General features: G+C 46.6%; 1 protein-coding gene across 4 annotated transcripts in view; it reads right to left on the bottom strand.

Annotated features, from left to right (window-relative positions):
• ZNF207 (zinc finger protein 207) overlaps window positions 1-12664 on the bottom strand; it is a 161016-nt gene that overhangs the window by 136705 nt on the left and 11647 nt on the right. For all 4 annotated transcript variants that reach the window (XM_069654986.1, XM_069654988.1, XM_069654987.1 and 1 more), the window contains exons 2-3: window positions 11629-11755; window positions 3162-3300 (exon numbers count right to left, since the gene is read on the bottom strand). In XM_069654986.1, the coding sequence (XP_069511087.1) occupies window positions 3162-3300; window positions 11629-11755 (266 nt within the window). The remainder of the gene's footprint in view (window positions 1-3161; window positions 3301-11628; window positions 11756-12664) is intronic.

Here is a 12664-nt window from a genome sequence, read left to right as displayed (position 1 = left end):
GGGAAGACAGGTGTTACACATCCTGTGTTCGTCCTTCCAAGGATATCCGACCCTACACTTAGGGCAGACTCTAAAAGGAGTCCTTTTCCATAGCAAAAGGGAAGTATGACCAGACCAACAGGGAAAAAGAGGGGAAAGGAGGAAAGGCATACTAAATAATATGGCCACGCCGACCCCACTCTCCCTACTGTATAGGTCGGCCAGAAGGTCCAACCACATGGAAAATCCGGCCGCCGGATTTTAGGTGCCAAAACCACAGCCGTAGATGATTCCCCCGTGGTCTAAGATGTCCTTAACGGTGAATAAGCCGACAATTCGGTAAGAAACAATGTCTCTAGTAAGAGCTCCGCTATAGGGCGACCAGTTATCTGGGTGGAAAAATCTTGGCGGAAAAAACTATCCGAGGGACCTCGGCGCGTGAGGGATTTTGGGTACTACAAACGTCACGATAGCGATAGTGTTACAGACACCTATGCCGACGTCCCATTTCGGTCCCCGAAAGAAGAGATGCAATACTCTGCGGTTACCACTGGATGGCGGACCATATGCACAGCATGTAATTCTAAGCATATTAACAAGCATCAGAATGCATTTTACCAACCAGCCTGGTTCATGGTCCATTGTGACCCGGGGTATTTGAAAATGGGGTGTGATACGAGTTGTGTACATCTCAAATTGAATCTGCATAAAATAAGGAGAAAAGCATCTCAATTGTGCGCTGCATACTAGGCCGAGACCAAAGTGCATCACCCGATTGAAATCCTTAACACTAGCAGCTTGCAACTAGCAATTTTGGCCAGAGGGGTTTTGGAGGTCACAGAACTAGCGCCTTCTCAATGCATGAAAGCTGTGGCCATTTTGGGCCACTAGTGTGCATGTTTGTGCTTAGAACGGATGTCTGCCGATTTCGGACACCAGTTTAAATGATTGGGTTCTATGCTCACGGACTCTCAAAGGGGATAAAAAGCAGAGCCCCATCCCTCCTCCCTTTCCCACTTACCTAAGCAACAGCTGGCACTATATATAAACCTACACTCTGAAGGCCTGCTGCTTGAGGAAACACAGAAGCTCTGTGCCAATAGCCCTTGAAACTCAGAATAAAGTCAGACTGCAAACATCTGCCTCTTAAGGTCACCCACAGAAGGATGCTTTCCCCATGAACCAGTGGTGGTAGCTGGATCAAAGTTCCTGCTCGAAAGCCTACTCTCCTAAAGTACCTGACCATGCCTGCATTACCACATCCAAAATCAGGTGCCCATTCTCTTCGAGAACGCCAAAGAAAGTGCCAAGCACCAGAGAATCTTCATCCCAGCACATCAGGCAAGCACTCTGGTTCAAACTACCCTAACTGGGAAGCTCCAGGGGCCTGTGCTGCTTTATTCCTTAACCACACTGGAAAGCTTTACCAGTCATCCTTACTGGGATTGCTCCTCTGAAATGTCTGGCATTTAATTATTTCTTTCTTAGAGTCCTGTGCCAACCCCTGGGAACCCTTCATCACCAGCAACCAGCCAAATTATCCTTATTGCTTTACTTTCCTTAGCTCATCTGCTTTTCAGGCACTGGCCAGTCACCAAAGCAAATAGTGCTGGAAGAGTTTCCTCTTCACAAAATTCCTCGTTTTTAAGCCGCATGCATCCGCTTAAACTGAAGTGCAGTAAGGATATTCGGATTCATTTACATTTATGAACACTTGTTACTTTCACACTGTGTCCAAGACAGGCAGCATATCTTTATCTGCCATGTTTAGTTTGTCATTTTACTGTATCATGCCTTTTAGCGTCACTCAAAATTGCCCTGGAACATGTTTCACGCCAAGCCCTTGGACTTTCCTTCACAGGTCAGGATTTCCCAGGCAGGGGGCAGGGAGTGCATCGGGCCAGATGTGGGGCATTAAACAGCCTGTGTCCCAAACCACACTCGGTCAGGCATATGTCCGTTTCTGGGTAGATGTAGGGCAAGAGGTTGCCCATTACTGGACAGCCCCATGCCAGTCTATGGTAAATATTATTTCCAGATCCAAATCCTGGTATAACTCCGGACCAATCTCCTGAAATGCATGCCTGCATAGCCATTTCAACACCCCTCTGCATGCCTGCCAAAGGCCTGACCCTAGACCTCATTTACCTGGTCGTGATTTGTGAAGTTATATGCCCCGAACCCCAGGCCTCACCTAGTGATGGGAGAGGACCCCTGATATTTGGTACTTACCTTTGTTCTCTCATTCTTCAACTTCTAAAATTGCTGGTTTTGCTTCCACTTAAGAATCTCTACAAAAGGTTTCTTCTGACTTAATGGCACCAAGCCTACTCACCTTGGCAGATAAAGACCTTTAAAGTGTAAGGAGCCTTATTTTATAAAAGCAGGCACAAAGTATTTCCATTGCTAGTTTGATTTTGAACGGTTTTACTACCGAATTTTCAGTTTCTGAATTATTGTGAGTCTTCTATTGAGAACCACAGTGGATACAGGTGTACAGTATTAGTTTGTTAGCAACACTTGCCTTATTTGCATACTGTTAAGAAAGACTCCCCCCCCCCTCCCCCCCTGCCTGTTTTGCTCAGCCTTATGGGTAAACTGACAGTCCATAACAGTCGGTACAGAGACTCACTTGTGAGGTTCCGATCCCACAAGTGAAGGTTCCTCCGGCAAGTATTTATTCCAACTGTTCTGCTGGCTCAGTTGGGGACCAGAGACTAGGCACAAGACAATCTAAATTATGGTTCAACCGGTATTCAGGCATTGTTTCGAAAACAGTTTTGAAATGCCAAAGCTTCGGAAAAATGCAATAAAAAAATGTTTTGTAGGGAAAGGTTTTTTTTTTTTAACTAAAATGGGTGTTACGGGTTAAAAAACAGATTGGGGTTATTAAAATAAAAATATACGCATTTTGTCAATGCATTTTATTTCGAAACTTTGCAATTCAAAACTATGGCATTCAAAACTATCACTAGGAACCGTTTAACCCCACTAACCTCAACACCAATATACCTCAGTCTGCCCTGCAGGCTTCTTCTGCATGGGGTTTTGAAGAGAGCAGATCATTTTCCATTTTGGGGTGTAGTACGGTCGGAAAACAAGCATTCTATACATTTGGCTTAATTCGCATATGGTTTGAAGGGAGGTCTGGGCTGGAGGGTTCTCGTACTGAAAAGCATTACCTTGAGATTTCTGATCAAGTAACCGCCTCCTTTCATCCATATCCTTGTCAGGAATACCCTCCATTCCATAGATTTCCAGTTCAATATCTGTCCTCCCAGGAATTGCATTTGGTACTGCATCGATTGTTTCTTTGTGTACCTAAAAAGAAAATGAACAGGTTATAAACCTCTTAACCAAATGCTACACACCAGTTGCACAGATATGCAATATGATATGGCATTAATAACGTGTCTGCAAACAAGTGTTTCTAGGCGCCAACAAGTGATTTGTTTTCGAAACTCGAAAACGGATAGCAACTGGCTGTGTTAATACCATCCATCTCTAGTGCGACGTATCCATGGTCCTTCATGCGTCAATGTCACTCAGATTGCACCTGACATGAGGTGTAGCAAGATTACAGATTTAATGTTAGGAAAGATTGTGTTCAGTACCCTTTGGGAGACTACAGCAACCATGTCCTCCTTGCAATAGGTAACCCAACCTTTGGTACAAGTCTGTACTACACAGATTGGTAGTGTGGCTGAGCAGCCAGACTGATCTCAAGAGGGGTCAATGTGAGGAGTAGGGTTTTACACAGATTCACAGTGACACGTATTCAAATAAAACACTCAAGGTTTCTTGATTAAACAATTATTAATTTAACAGTCCGTTGAATAAGCCTTCTTCAGAAGGGAGATATACATAGGAGGTAACAAATAGATTGCACAATACACACCCTTAGTTTCTCTAAATCAGCAAGTACCCATTTGGGATGGCACGAGCACACTTCCAACACCCAATTGCTGATATAATTCCATCTTTCTCACGCATTCATGCAAAATAATAACGATGGACTTTTTTTTTAACACAGATCTCAACAATGCCTGCTTGTATGGTTTACAGTTGCCGTTCTAAGAGCCATACCAAACCTAAAGGCACAATGCATATATTCCAGAGGAATTTAGATCTAATAACAGAATGGGTCAGATATTGCGGATTTGTGCCGGAAGAGCTTGAAAGTAGAGCCTAGGATGTCTTGGGGGACTCGAGGGGTGATTGATTCCGCATCTGCAGCCGGCACTTACCCACAAATATGTGCAACGAATCGCAGCACACAAAGAAGCATCGACTCGGAACGTCTCCTAAATTGCTTCCAAATGCAATTCGAACTCCATTCACGCACACGCTGCCTCAGGTGAGTCACGGTTCATGATTTAGCTGTAGGCCTTGGGGTACTGAACAGGTTAACTACATGGACGGATTGGTGCTTTAGGTGTAAATGTTTACTAAACTTTGCATATTTACCAGATTGTATTGCTCTACAACTATACTCTATTTTGCTAGACATCTGTCCCTGGATTAGGAGCATCATAGAAAATGTATGACTATTTAGTGCCCTTCGAAATAAGCACAATTATTGTAATCGGTTGCTTCACATGTCAATTTTTTGTAGGTGTGCATATTCACTGAAGCACAACTATTGGCAGTGACGACATCACCCACACGTCCAATATCACAATGGTGAGCCATACAGACATGTTGAAGTTCATATTCTTGATAGTTGGATCTTCCCACATAGCTAATGCAAATCTAATTTTCCCTTTACCACTTCGTGACAATGCACTGAAAATGAAGGAGCAAGATTCCGCATCCATTTCTTTCCCGGAGTCAACAACTCTGAGCGCCCATCAGGTAGTTTTATTTCGCTATTCGATTATGGAAATGTAATATGCATGGAATTTTAGATAATATGAAATAGTTTACATATCCTGTCTTTTTTTTATGTGAATTGTGTCTGTTCAATATCACCGTTTTCATTCATACTAAAACAAGTACTGCGTTACAGGGGGATGCAGGGACTTCAGACTATATGATATGGCATTTGTAACGCGCCTATACACAAGTGTTTCAAGGCGCGACGAGGCAGGGGGGGGGAGGAACATGCGGAGACAACGATCCTACTTGGCCAGGTGTCATTCAGATTGCGCAAGTGCAAGGGTAATGGGGAGGGGAAGGCGGGTGGGGGCGGAAGGGGGAGGAGTGCTGTACATGGTTAGTAGAATACAAGATAAATAGGGCCAGCTGGTGGCAAGTGCAAGGTAAGGGGCTGAAGGATACAGAGACAAGCCCGTAGTGCAGGTAGGCAGTGCAGGGAAGAGTGGCTGGGCCAAGGACCGAGATCGGCGAGTGGCTCAGTAGCAGATTCAGTGCAGGTTCAGTGAATTTAGCAGGGAAGAGAGAGAAAGCGGAGGCAAAGAGGAAGGTTTTGAGGTGCTTCCGGAACCGGAGATGGTCCTTAGCAAGTTTCAGGAAGGCTGTTCCAGAGGGAGGCCCCTGCTGCGGAGAGTGATCTACCCCCAGCTTGTTGCTTGGAGAAGCGACCGACCCTGGGGTAGTTGGAGGTGGATGAGCGAAGAGCTCGAGAAGGAAGATATTTCGGAAGAGAGAGTTGAAGGTATTTTGGCCCAAGGCCGCAGAAGGCCTTGTGGACAATGCAGAGGGTTTTGAACTTAATCCTGCAGTCACTGGGAGCCAGTGTAGTGATTTCAGTCCTGAAGAGATACGGTCCCTGGGCTTGAGGCCAAGGACAAGTCTCGCAGTCCTGTTCCGGGTGAGTTGCAAAGGGCGGAGAGTAGAGGCAGGAAGATTTAGATAGAGGCTGTTACAGTAGTCCAGCTCCGAGAGAACCAGGGCTCTCGCGACAGTGCGCTTCTGGGGGAAGGAGAGGAAACGAAGGATACCCCTGAGGAGGTGTAGCTGGTAGTTGACTTCTTAGAGACGTCAGATATGTGAGGATAGAAGGAGTGTGGAGTCGAAGATGACCAAGGTTTTTGGCCTTACAGGTAGGTGCAGGAAGAGGGCCAAGGGAGGCCGGCCAGAGAGCTGCAGGGAAGGAGGGAGTGGGTGTGCCGATAAGTAGAATCTCAGTCTTACTAGCATTAAGGCGGAGGTCGTTGGCAGCACACCATTCCTGGACAGCAGAGACAGCCAGAGATGAGGGAAGGGGAAGAGGAGGCCGAGGGTAGCCTGAGAATGAGCTGGGTATCATCCGCGTAGCACTGAAAGTTGGGACAGAGCGGCGATGCGGTGAGCAAGAAGTGCCAGATACTGGTTGAACAGCCAGGGGGAGAGGTTAGATCCCTGGGGGACACCACAGGTAGAGAAAAAGATGTCAGAGAGGAAGGAACCCAGTTGGACCTGGGAGGGTCGATTGGAGAGGAAGGTGGTCAGCCACGCCAGAGCCTGACCAGTGATACCCAGGTTATCACGGAGACGGTTAAGCAGGATGGTGTGGTTGATAGTGTCAAAGGCAGAAGAGAGGTCGAGCAAAATGAGAACACAAGGGGTGTTAGAGTCAAGGTTAGAGAGCAGGTCCTCACGGATGTTCAGGAGAGCAGTTTCCGTGCTTCTGGCAGCTCTGAAGCCAGTTTGATGTTCATGAAGACAACCAACAGATTCAGTGTGGAGATTAAGCTGGGAGATGGCCAGTTTCTCCAGGAGCTTGCCCAGGAAGGGAGTGATAGAGATTGGGCGATAGTTAGCTGGGCAGGAGGGGTCGGAAAAGCTTTTCTTAAGAAGGGGGGGCACAAGGGAGTGCTTTGGGGGGGGGGAGAGACTCCAGAGGCGAAGGAGTGATTGCAGAAGTCAGCTAGGGCAGGGGCCAGGGAGTCGATGTGGTCCTTGAGTTTGAGGAACAGGGGTGGACCTGTTTTGACGAGACTTTCATAGATCTGACTTGTCTCGAAACCTCGTCAGCAGAGAAAAGGGGACAGGCAGAGAAGGAGGGAGGAGGGGTGGCTGCAGAAGGGCCAGAGGGAGAGCAGGGAATAGAGGGGGGGGGGGGGGAGTGATAGGAGGAGAGTGAGGACAGGATGTCCTGAGTTTTTGAAATGAAGTGAGAGGCCAGTGCCATGAAGAGGGCCTGGGAGGGGATAGGAGAGGTGGAGACTGCAGCAGGGTTGGCCAGCTCCTTACAGATATTAAAGAGTTCGGCCGAATTATTAGATGCCGCAGAGATGCGGGATTGGATAAGGGCTCTTAGTGAGAACGGAGAGCCGGTATTGCCTCTGGAGCAGGCCAGTTTGTCAGAGGATGAACATGAAGCACGCCATTTCCTCTCTGCCACCCTGCACTTGTGTTTAAGGGTGACGAGATCTGAGTCATACCAGGAGTTACATTTGGCTTTGGGCTTCAGGCGGATCCTCATGACCGGGACAAGGATATCAAGGGTATCAAGGGTATCAGATATAGCAGAGACAATTCAATAGCTAGACTTTCTTCCGTCCCCGTGTTAAAATCCATGATGGTAGAATGTAGCAAGGGCAATGAAGGCGACCATAGCATACTACTCACCACAAATTCCTCTGATCCAGTATGCACAACAATGTCCACCTGCCAACCTGGTATAGTGACAGATTTGGTCTTCAAGTTCCCGCTCTCAGGTATTCCCTGTACAATTGGAAGTTCCTGGGTTATTATACCAGTAACAAAATCAGCTTCCAATGTTGAAATTGGATAGATTGTTAGTTTTGTTCCCAAACAGGCAATGGAGGAACTAACTTGCTCAGCAAGGGTCGATTGTGTTTTTTCATTTTTATTTTGTCACACGCCAAACCCAAGGGTGCCCCTGTACCTGGGCGCAGATTTTAGATGCATGTACTGGACCGTAGAATGATCAGCAGAAGAAAAGGGTTTGGAGCATTTTTGCTTAGCGCCCCCAGGAGCTTTTCCACAATGTGGGGCCAGTGATAGAAAAGCGTTTGTCACCCCTCAACAAGTAATGGGAGCGAGGAATTACTGAAAGGGGCAATATGCTTTAATCTTAAGCACCTTTTTAGGCCTGTACTAGTCCAGTAGTGCAGTCAAGTAAGGGGTAACAATGTCGAGTCTGCACTTGAAAACCCAGAGGATTTACAATTTTTACCTCTGCTGGACCGGAAGCCAAGGAAATTCTTGCCAAAAGAATGGTGCCATTGGGGATGGATTACATGTGGCTTTAGGTAACTGGAAAATGAGGCGCACTGCCACATTCTGAATCTATTGCAGCCTTAATATTTGATATTTTGGTAAGCCTGGGTATAGGGAATTTCCATAATCAATATAAGAATTAATGAGATGTATGGTAACCAAGCACCAATTTTCTTTAGGAATGAAGGGCATGGCTTTTCAGTAATCTAAGACTAAAGAACGCAGCTCATGAGACTTCATTGATCTGATAAATGTAAAGGACAAATCTCGATCCCAAATGACCTATAGTGATTGTTATGGATTTGTTTAAAAAGAAGTTGGGAAATCTTGACACTCAATGGCTAGGCATTAATTATGCCAGACTCTCTTGAAAATCGTACTGTGCAAGAGGCTTCCTTAAGCCATATGGACACTTACACCCAACCATGAAATTAAGAGGAAGATCCGATTCACTCGTCAATGCCTGCTGCTGTGCTTCCTTGCCGGGTTAATCATCCCTTGCAGGATACAGTGGTTGGAATGCCACAACTTTAATGGTTGGAAGAGCCCTTGCCTCCGGATAACGCATGGCGCTGTTGCGCCGCTACAGCAGGTTTGAAATAAGAAGCCGAGTCGTGGTTCAAAGAGCACCTGCCACGCAATCACCATGCGCAGGGTAGATGGGAGTTAAAGTCCTCTCAACCTGGAGTTGAAGTTCTCTCAACCTGAATTCATCTGGAAATTTCACACCTGTTCCCTCGTTAGGATTTCTAAGTAATAGCCTAACCCAGCGGTATTCAAACTGTGGGTCGCGACCCCCCAGGGGTCCGCGGGTGCAATCCTGCCCCCCCCCCCCCCCCCCGAGAGCTCAGCATGAACTTAAAATGTTTAGATTCGAAGAAATGGGCAGGGGTGGCTCACATGGTCAGGCTGAAGCATGAAACTGTCTCAGGCAACAATGAAAAGGTGGCCCACAGTTGTAAATGGATATTCATTCCTTTAGTCACCGACTGGGCCTCATCACAACTATGGCTGTATGGTAACAACGGTGCCGGTAAGCTACTGGCACCGTTGTTACCGTACCGCCATAGTACGAGTGGTGCTCGTGGGTGCCCGACAGCCTGCCAGGTCTGACCTGGCAGGCCGTGCGGCACCCGCGAGCACAGTTGGTCGGATGCACCGGCATCGTTATTAACGGTGCCGGTGCATCCTAGCTCCCCATTGAGCCCTATGGGGCTTAAATGGGAATCTACTGGTACCGACACCCACGAAAGGGCAATTATGTCCGCCTAACTCGGCATGACCGGCACCCGCGAATGGGCAATTACCAGGACGCGGATGCAACCCCAGCGGCAGCCGTGCCGGTTTTACCAGCACAGCTACCGCCAGAGTTGTAATGAAGCCCACTGTTTCAATAGTACCCAAGGGGGTGCTTTATGTTACAATGTAAGTAAATTGTGATATATTTAGCAACAACGGTCAACATTACTAACTGCATAGTTAAGTAACTCATCAAACTGGTCCACATTGGCCAAAATGGTGGCCCATTTTGACTGGCCCACACTAGCATTTTACATTTTTGGTACAAGCATTGCCCTATTGGCCTGTACGAGCCTGGCGGCTCATCCATAAAGGCGAGGGGGCGCCCACCCAGTGGCCCCTCACCCATTATGGAGGAGCTAAGGAGCCAGCCCAGTGAAACAGTGAGCACTCCCTCAGCTGTTTTATCCAGCTAATGGCGTGCTCCTGGGCTGGCTGAACTGTCAAAGGGAAACACAGTTTCCCTTTGATAGTTCAGTTTAGTTCCCCAGCCGCACATGCTCACTGAGCCATGCAAGTGCTGGGGCGTTTTGCTTCGCCAGCATTGCATAGCTCATTGGAAATGCTGGCTGGAAATGCTGGCTGGGGCACTGCATGTCTATGTCTGAGGGGGAGTTCCTGCGCCTCTTTGCACATATGGACAGAGCAGCTGGAGCAGGCCGTTTCAGCACCCACACGCAGGCCAATGCAGAACGTACGTTTATGTTCATTGTTTTTATTTAAACATGTGTATGGATGCGTGTATGCTTATGTTATGAGTATGATGAGAGTGATTGCGGTATGAATGTGCAGCACCTTGCGCATACACAATCATGTTGATTGTGTTAGGACCAGTGGGGCCCAGGGGACAGGGATGGTATCTTTTTACTGGACATCTATCATTCAAAACCCTCTGCATTGTCCACAAGGCTTTCGGAGGCCTGGGTCCAAAATACCTTCAGCTATCCCTCTGCAAATACCTCCCCCCTCGAGCTCTTCACTCATCTACCTCCAACTCCCTCAGGGTCAGTCGTTTATCAAAGAAACGAGCTGGGGGTAGATCTCCGTCTTCGGCTGGGGCCTCCCTCTGGAACAGTGCCCTGCCACTCTAAAACTTGAGAACCATCTTTCTTCCTGCACTTATCAGACCTACCCTGTCTGCTGCCTTAAACTTAGCACTTGCAAATTGCTGGCTGCACTACCGCTGTTTGTTGCCTTTATTATTTATTTATTGTTATTTACCTGTTTCTCCTCTGCTTCGCACTTTCCACTTCTCTCCCCTTCAATGCACGTTTCCCCTCCCCCCTCGCACGTTCTCAATGTCACTGGGCCTAGTAAGATCGCTGTTTTCTTCTCCTCTGTTCCCCTCCCTTGCCTTGTCGCGCTCTGAAACACTTGTGTACGAGCGCGATAGAAAAAATATAAATATCAATGCCTGCCCCCTGGACTCCCAGCACCAATTGCAAACTGTTTGGCTATTTACCCATTTTTTGTTAAAGGTATGCTCTACAATGCAACATTTTAACCCATTATTTAAAAAACATTCACAGGGGGGAACCCCCCATATTGGTTCGAGCTCCCTCACTATGCTCGGTTGCTATTGCATTTTTGGTGGAAATAGTTATGCCCCTCCACTTAAAAAAATCACCAGCCGCCACTGGCCCTCATACTGTTGGGAATGGGATGGGGAACCCAGGGACTATGGTGGGAGCACAATGGGCAGGAACCATGGGATAGTGGTGGGAGCAGAGTGGGGAGAGCCCAGGGTGTGTGATGGGGTGGGGAGAGACCAGCAACTGGGTAGGAGTGGGATGAGGGAGCCCAGCGACTGATGGGAGCAGGTGACCACGCGCAATATATACTGTCCATTTGGCATTTCGGGGGGGTCCCGACCTGCCCAAATCTTGCTCAGGGGGGCCCCGGCCAAAAAAGTTTGAAGACCACTCTAATATTCAATTCCTAAACTGACTGACACTACAAACCACAACACATACCCAACTACATTTAAAAGTGTGGGCCAGAAATGGGCCAGAGGTAGACTACGGTCATTCCATTAGCAAATACTCGGAAGAGGACAATACCTACTTCAGATCTGCATGCATCAAAACGAAATAAGCAACTTATTCATCAGCCTACCTATCTTCTTTTCACAACCCTTTTACATTAACATACAGGATTACATGTAACAGCCGGGGCCACTTAATGGGATGCAGAAAAAAATAATAATTCCATAACACTTACCTGCATACAATGTATCGCTAACCCGGGTCCAGTATACAGCTTTTTATGACATATATGGCATTTGAAGTGCTTCGCTTTTTGATGCTGTATAAGGATTTTCTCATCATCAAAATCTCTATTGCAATACCTGAATCATGATTGTTAAGGAATGCAACAAAACAATTAGAAAGTAAACATGCACTAGCAAAGCTATTAGGTCTGGCTTGTTTGAAGTGTTGTGTGCATACGAGTATCGGCCTAGTACATAGATGGGTGTATTGGTATGTGCATAGGTTTGTGTCTGCATTTCGATTTGCATGCATACATTTATAGTTTGTGTGCTCCATAAAAGGGTTGCATAAACATGGTAACATTCCTACAAGTTTAGATATTTACCAGATTAATAGCCCATACTCTCCGCTGCTAGGTGTCTTCGTCACAGTGCTTACTTACAGGAGACGAAGTGCGCAGAGTTCAACTATAAAAAGCAACCTTTTTAAACTTTAAGCATCTTGCTTCACATCTATAGGAAAAGACCCACCCGGGAGGAGCAGTGAACATAGCCTTCAGAAGCATGTTGTTGGAGTACCAATTACACACACAAATAAATAGGGGGTGGGGTGCAATAACTGACAAAGGAGATTGACCCGAATTTAAGGATTCTGGTCATTATTACCATCTAGTCAGTGTTACTGATCACAATCCTCACATAAGTATCTACCAAGCAATTACCAAAGTGTAAAAATAATTTTAAAAAAACCTTCAAGGGGAGAAAGTCATGCACCTGTTCGTAATGACAAACTTTACTAGGCATTCTACTACTATTCAATAAATGATGTGCAATAATTCCCCCCTAGAGCATCGAGACTGGAAATTGACTCCGTTCGTAAGAAAAGACAAGACATTTTACAAAAATAAAAGAAGCACCTCATCATGAAAGAACGACATGACAGAACGACATGACAGAAAGGAAATCATGTCACCAATTACAACACCAACGAAATAGCCACTAGAAATTACATCGTCTGAATGGAAACTGCACCCAATTGGTTTCAAG

Source organism: Ambystoma mexicanum, chromosome 3q (genome assembly GCF_040938575.1).
Source record: "Ambystoma mexicanum isolate Mex_15411 chromosome 3q, UKY_AmexF1_1, whole genome shotgun sequence".
In the NCBI taxonomy this organism is placed as follows: domain Eukaryota; kingdom Metazoa; phylum Chordata; class Amphibia; order Caudata; family Ambystomatidae; genus Ambystoma; species Ambystoma mexicanum.
The sequence above is the reverse complement of the archived record's forward strand: the minus strand, read 5'-3'. Positions and strand labels throughout refer to the sequence as shown.